Genomic DNA, 7,514 nt, shown 5'->3' with positions numbered 1-7,514 from the left:
CTATGGCTCTGGGTCTGGGTCAGGGTGACCCAGGCTCTGGGTCAGGGTCAGGGTGACCCAGGCTATGGCTCTGGGTCAGGGTCAGGGTGACCCAGGCTATGGCTCTGGGTCTGGGTCAGGGTGACCCAGGCTATGGCTCTGGGTCAGGGTGACCCAGGCTATGGCTCTGGGTCTGGGTCAGGGTGACCCAGGCTATGGCTCTGGGTCAGGGTGACCCAGGCTATGGCTCTGGGTCAGGGTCAGGGTGACCCAGGCTATGGCTCTGGGTCTGGGTCAGGGTGACCCAGGCTATGGCTCTGGGTCAGGGTCAGGGTGACCCAGGCTTTGGGTCTGGGTCAGGGTGACCCAGGCTATGGCTCTGGGTCAGGGTGACGTGGGTGTCAGGTTGACCTCAGCCTCTGTAAACCCAGGCTTTTGGTTTTCGTTCGCATTCGGCTCAAAAATGAAAAGCCTGCACGGCGGGAAACGCATTGGAAGATCTGGCATAGGAAGTGGGAGGCGACTTCCTTCACGGTGCAGAGAGGGGGCGTCGCTCCATAGGAAGTGGGAGGCGACTTAATTCACGGTGCAGAGAGGGGGCGTCGCTCCATAGGAAGTGGGAGGCGACTTCATTCACGGTGCAGAGAGGGGGCGTCGCTCCACGTCCGTGGAGGGGGAGGCTGGCGGGGGCGGTGCTCAGATGGGGAGAACCAATAGGATCCACTGGCACCCGCCCGTCCAGATTAGAACCCAGAAGCCACACAGGCCAGGCCAGGCTAGAACCAGAAGCCACACAGGCCAGGCCAGGCCAGGCCAGGGTGACGTTAGCCTCGTGAATCCAGGTGTTTTGGTTTCAAAAGAAGAAAAATAAAATCTCCCTTGTGTGAAGTAAAGGGCGCCTCACTCTTTTTTGAGGGGCGCTATAGCCCCTAGAGTACGTACGTCATTTTGTAACTCATTACATCATATTGTCTCTTTATTGTTAATGGCGTTTAATGTTTGTGTTGTTGGCACCGTTTGTTTCACATCACCATTACATCACCTAATCAACACGAGTTAGACTTTAATATATTAACGCCCCTCACTTCACACGGGTGTGATTTTTACACCCTGTGTTTTACAGCCAGTTTCTTGGAGTGCTGTTTGTTAAAGCAAACATTAAAACATGAACAGTCCATAGACTCTGCTGCCACATGACGTCATGTGGGGGTGCTGTTTTTCTTTTTAAACCATTACAAGTCCATAGACTTGGCAGCGCTCTTTTTTGAGTGGTGCAAACCACTCCAACAACTGGCTTTGTACCCGTGTACCCGTGTACCCGTGTACCCGTGTACCCGTGTACCCGTGTACCCGTGTACCTGTGTTTGTTCGTACCAAAAAAACGAGCATGGTTGCTATGGTTAGCAACCAAAAAAACGAGCATGGTTGCTATGGTTAGTATGTGACGTAACAATAAATGTGTAGTTGCACCACTCAGTTCACACGGGTGTGATTCTTTTTTGAGGCCCAGGAAATGTGGCACAGGAGTAGGACTGAACCGTGTATCCTCCTAACCAATGAGAGTGCAGAGGGGAGTGAACCGTGTATCCTCCTAACCAATGAGAGTGCAGAGGGGAGTGAACCGTGTATCCTCCTAACCAATGAGAGTGCAGAGGGGAGTGAACCGTGTATCCTCCTAACCAATGAGAGTGCAGAGGGGAGTGAACCGTGTATCCTCCTAACCAATGAGAGTGCAGAGGGGAGTGAACCGTGTATCCTCCTAACCAATGAGAGTGCAGAGGGGAGTGAACCGTGTATCCTCCTAACCAATGAGAGTGCAGAGGGGCGTCGCTCCAAGTTTGCTGTTCGCGGGGGGAGGGGAGGCGGGCTCATATAGCTTGCTGAACCAATAGGAAGCCACAGCCACGTCAGGGTGACGTGGGTGAGTGTCCGTTGTAGGAGATCTGCGGGATGCCATTGCTAGAGTTGTCATGGACCTCCTATTGGACACACACACACACACACACACACACACACACACGTTACACACATGTAATAATCATATAATTGCGAAAAACAAATTTCGTAAAAAATACACGATCTGTGACATCACGTGGGTCAATGCGTCATCATCAGACTTCATCGTGATCATCGTCGCACTGTACTGTACTGTACTGTACTGTACTGTACTGTACTGTACTGTACTGTACATACTATAGGGCATTCACTTTTAGTCATTTTTACTAGTTGACTAGTTGCCTAGTTTACTAGTCGACTAGTTGTTTAACCACCTATTATGTTTTGGTTTTTTTGGAAATAAATATTTGTACATTTCAAAACTGTGTACATTGGTGACTATAACTATAATCTACCTGATCTTGAGGCCTACAATATCGGGAAAAAATAAAAAATATAAACTTTTTGTTATTTTTATCAACTATAGTAAACTAGTCGACTAGTTGCTTAATGCCCTAGTACATACTGTACTGTAGGCTACCAAAAATTGCGAATTTGCACCGTTTTGTTTCTTTTGCAATTGTTTGCATAGATACTTGGTTTTACGATCTCCGATTATTTGCAGGGTCAAATCTGCCGATACCTGATGGTCTGACCGATTCCGATATTATACAGAGGACCACAATGGAAACAAGCCTATGGGCCTATTTATCTTGGCCCAAAGCCTGTTAACTCTTAATCCGCCAGCATGTATTGATAAATTGTGATATAATTCACGCCAGCATTGTTTCTATTTGAGCTGTTATTTTGAAAAGCCACATTTCCGGTCCACTAGCAGTAGACATAACCTAGGAAGCTGAACGGAGCTGGACAGTCCTTGTTTATAATATGAATCCCAACCGGAGCACTGGAGGGCTCCACATCGCCGTCTCTGTCCCGTCAAAGAAACGCTGTTTTGACCAAAAATGCCATCTGGGACAAGGAATAGGAGATACAGGCGATTGAAAGAAACGGATAGAATGGGTTATTATGGCGACGACGATCTAAGATGGACGATCCAGTGCTGTGCTAACAACACAGCTAGCTAACCGGCTAACGTAAGTAGCATTATGGCTCGATCGATCAAATGCACTATAAAAGTGCAATTGCGGGAGCACGGTGGCAATTGCCATTAATCAACGGCAATGGCGTTAAGCGTTAGTAAACAGGGTTTAAACAGGAAGGTGGGGGCCTGATCCGGATGTGGCACGACACCACACAACACAGCTCACAGCATTTAGCTTAGTACAACCAGCTACACTTTTTTTCCCGAACCTTTGGAGATACAGCGCTTTGAAAATCGGGTTATAATGGAGGCTCAACGGAGCTGGATTTGTCGGAGGAGGTCTATACTACCCGGAGCAATGCTAAAAGGTAAACAAACGGACGGCGCGTTCATATACGGATTAAACGGTTATCTGCACTTATACGCGTAGTTGGCATAAATAGGTCCCATGCATTAGCTTAGCTACGTTTATAAGCGTACATAGATGGCAATAAAATAATTAACACTGAACACAACTTAAGGCCTCGACACAGTTTTCACTTACGTTGGGGTGAGATAAGGCATGCAATGCACTCCGTCCGTTACGTTGCCCATACATAGTGCCCTGCGTTGCTGGCCTCTGTCTTTTGAACTGTTATGTGCAATCACCTATTCATCCACTAGGTGGCAGCTGTGACAGCCCCTGCAGTAGATCTATTTTACTACATGCGATGCATTGCATGTTGGATCTGCCACGTTCAATTATGTTTAGATTGTATAAACTGTACTGACGTAACCACATTATTTGTTGTTATGAGTTGAGATGTAGTTATAACTGTATATAATGAGTTTTACACTATATCATCATCATAATTGAAGTAAATGGTAAATAAATGGTAAATGGTGCATTTATATAGCGCCTTTATCCAAGGCGCTTTACATAGATTGTGCATTACATTCACCCATTCACACACATTCACACACCTTTACATAGATTGTGCATTACATTCACCCATTCACACACACATTCATACACCGATTGTGGCGGAAGCCATGCAAGGTACCAACCAGCACACCGGGAGCAATTTGGGGTTCAGTGTCTTGCCCAAGGACATTTCGACATGTAGACAGGAGGAGCCGGGATTCGAACCGCCGACCCATGGATCATTGGACGACCTGCTCTACCTCTTGAGCCACAGTCGCCCCCCCCCGAAGTAGGCTATATACCACTGCCTGTGCTGGGCGATCTACAGGCTCGCACCGCGACGCCTTGCGAGCTTGAAACTTGTTTATTCTAATTGAAGTGGCGTGGTGTGGTGTGGCGTGGCGTGGCTCACTTGTACCTTCTCCGCCATCTCGTGAGAGTGATGCAGCGAGTGTTCTCTCTCCAGGAACATCCGCTGCTGCTCCGAGCTAGCCAGACGACATGTCAGCCACGTGGACAGGGTACAGGATGAGATGCCTGGAGGAGGGGAGAGGAGGGGAGGGGAGAGGAGAGGAGAGGAGGGGAGGGGAGAGGAGAGGAGAGGAGAGGAGAGGAGGGGAGGGGAGGGGAGGGGAGGGGAGAGGAGGGGAGGGGAGGGGAGGGGAGGGGAGGAGGAAATTCATGAGCCTCCAACAACTTCTCATCACATTTTTTCGTGTAAGCATTTCTCTGTCACATTTAATTTACCATGGTGACATTGATCAATTCTTGATAAAAACCTTGTAATATATTATTTAGGTCCCAAAATCTATACATCTCACATTATTAAGGCATCACCGGCCGGTTCCACACGTTGCACAAGGTGCCCTTTTTTTCACTTGAGCACCTGCCCCTAGCTCTAAATGTCTGTGCACGCCACTGGAATGCGTAGACATAGTAATCTTTCTACACAGGTAAACCATGAAGAACCCAAACAGTATACTCTTTCTATGCCCGTGGCGCATTTGCCAACTTTTTTTTTTCTCATGTCGATCTGTGCCCTTGGCGACCTTACCGAGTGTTGACATTTTCTGGGTACAGATGACTAGCCTCGACTTCCACTACTAACCGTAGGCGGGTGTTGTTTCCGTATAGGAGATGATTTGATTCCGCTATAGGTGGGCGATCCAAATGTTTCCCCTCCATTCGCTCCTGTTATAACCACCATCTTTAGCGGCGTTTTTCTCTGAATCTTTTCTCCGTCCGTGCCTGGATTGGCAAGAAGGCGATTTTTGTAACTCGATAAAAAAAAAAGACTTTGCTTTCTCGTGATTAGCATATTAGTGCTTCTATAGAGCGTCGCAGTCCCGCCCCCTCGAGAGACCCGGAAAATAAATCCCCGTTCATTTTCCTCATAGACTTTTCAGAAAGTATTTATTTAAAGACGTTTACGCCGCGGACAAAGCCAACTCTTGTCGTGACAAATCATGACAATAAACACAATGTTTTGGGCCAAACAAAGAATTAGAAAGTAGAAAAAAATGGCAGGTTTCAACACTTTTTTAGTTGTTTTTCTTCTTTGTAATTATTTGTTTGGTCCAAAATATTGTGTTTGTTGTCATGATTTGTCACGACTCGAGTTGGCTTCGTACGACGCTTAAAAGGTCTTTAAATAAATACGTTTTGAAATGTCTATGAGGAAAATGCATAGGGATTCATTTCCTGGGCCTGGCGTCGTCATGACGGGACTGCGACGCTCTATAGGGTGTACCAAAACTCCTGGAGGGGGCGTCAACATATGTGTCATGTGGTAGCGGCCGCCATACTTGCTGGCTTGTCTGGTTTGTTTACATTGAGCGACTATCCGTGTGCTTGTATACGTTCTTTTTTTAAATTGACCTCACAATGGTGCAGACTTGCTCAGTAAATAAGTGCCACAGCAGGTCGCGTCGAGGAAATGAGCCAGAAAACGGAATTAGATGTTCAGCTTTCCAGCATGGAGACAGCACCAAGGAACCCAGATTGACGAGTTTACAAAAAGACGTAGAATGGCTTGGATCTCGGCTGTACGGCGCACGGGCGCAGAGAAATAACGTTCAACAAAGTATCTAAGCACAGCCGTGTTTGTTCACAACATTTTCCTTGTCCTTGTAATGTATTTGGGCCCGACGTTCTTTCTATCCATCCTGGTGTTGGTTCACTATGTTGTCGCCAAGAACGAGCTCAATATTTAAAAAACATACCACTGTCTCTCTATTCTGAGTGATGTGGGCTAGAATTGAATGCCCACGAGAGGGCCGTCCCTAGCCTTTCAGACGCCGCCCCCCGCTTGGTGACGTACACGTTTTCACACGCTATAGCAGCACCGAAGGAGCTCTCGGGTGGCTCTAACATGGCGGATCACGACTCGCGTTTCCTTGTGCGGCTGGGTGGTGGGCAGAGAGCGCCATTCGATGTGCGCATGCACGGCACGGAATGTAAAAACATTATAATCTGTACACTGAAACTACACATACAAACTATGGGATGTCAGGTCAGAAAATGAACATGGCATCTAACTATAAATGCGCCACGTCTCTGTCTGTGTGTGTGCGTGTGTGTACGGTTGAAATGCACATACTGTAACTCGAGAACCGTTCGCCCCACCGACTTCAAATTCGACACACACGTTCCACACCCCCGCAGGGAGTGCAGTGCCCGGCCTTGAGTCTGTGGGACACACCGTTGTCCAGGAACACCACAAAAGGCTCTGGTCAGGATATGCCAGTGGGCCTATTGAGCCAAAGTCCCCCTCACCATGTGCAATTTCCAGCCTCTGCCTCAGCCAATTGATTGCCATGGCAACCCCACACCTGCCAATTGATTACTTAACCAGTCCACTTTTCACAGACAGTTTGCATGCACTCTTCAGACACAGGCAGACAGACAGATACAGACATCTCCATATACAGTATGGGCACAAAAGGGACACAGGCGGATAGTGAAAACGGGTGCTACTGTATATGACAAGTTGACAACAGGTATTATTAGGTTCCCAGCCAAGTTGCATCGTTCTCAAGTAGGCCGGTGGCCGGCGGGCACGTGCAGGTCTAGTTTGTCTAATAAACAGGCTATCTAAATGACATTGTAACCTTTTGCATGAGCCCGTAAGGTCGCCAAGGCTACAGGGCAAGTGCTGCGTGTTTTAAGGTGGAGTCTGAAGAGTCTTCGGGTTACGGCGCAAGATTGGGAGTGAGTCTGCAGTTCTGACCGCAACAGGGAGTTCATTTCCACATATTGCTTCACTACCGTGAGTACACATAATTCGATAGTGGTGGTTCGACACAATTACTCCGATAACAAGGCGGGGCTGGTCGCACCCATAGTGGAGTTGGAGTGAACAGAATACACGGAAGAATACGATAAGGTGGGATTATGTTACAACACACCCACAGGTGTCTCTAGGTGTAACTATAGGGATAAGTTACCCCTGTTATTGACAGATGAGAAATGCAGCTGTGCAATATTTTCTTTCCTCCATTTCAGACCAACACCGAGTACTATAGGGCACGTGGTTCCCAAAGTGGGGTCCGGGGACCCCCAGGGGGGTCCTTGAGGGAGTTCCAGGGGGTCCCCCAGCCAAATGATAGTTTGGAACCAAAATTAACCCTTATGGGTCTGTAACTCTGGGAG

At 47.9% G+C, this 7,514-nt stretch overlaps 1 protein-coding gene across 1 annotated transcript in view; it reads right to left on the bottom strand.

The window, feature by feature from the left end:
- Nucleotides 1–1,886: 1,886 nt before the first annotated feature.
- Nucleotides 1,887–7,514, bottom strand: part of tmem196 (transmembrane protein 196) — a gene marked incomplete at both ends in the record, with an annotated part of 29,088 nt that continues 23,460 nt past the window's right edge. Inside the window, 2 exons of the mRNA XM_079523136.1 lie at nt 1,887–1,958; nt 4,282–4,400. Coding sequence (XP_079379262.1) covers nt 1,887–1,958; nt 4,282–4,400 — 191 coding nt within the window. The remainder of the gene's footprint in view (nt 1,959–4,281; nt 4,401–7,514) is intronic.

Source organism: Electrona antarctica, assembly GCF_951216825.1.
Source record: "Electrona antarctica genome assembly, chromosome: 15".
In the NCBI taxonomy this organism is placed as follows: domain Eukaryota; kingdom Metazoa; phylum Chordata; class Actinopteri; order Myctophiformes; family Myctophidae; genus Electrona; species Electrona antarctica.
Note: the sequence above shows the minus strand (reverse complement) of the source record. Positions and strands in the feature narration are given on the sequence as shown.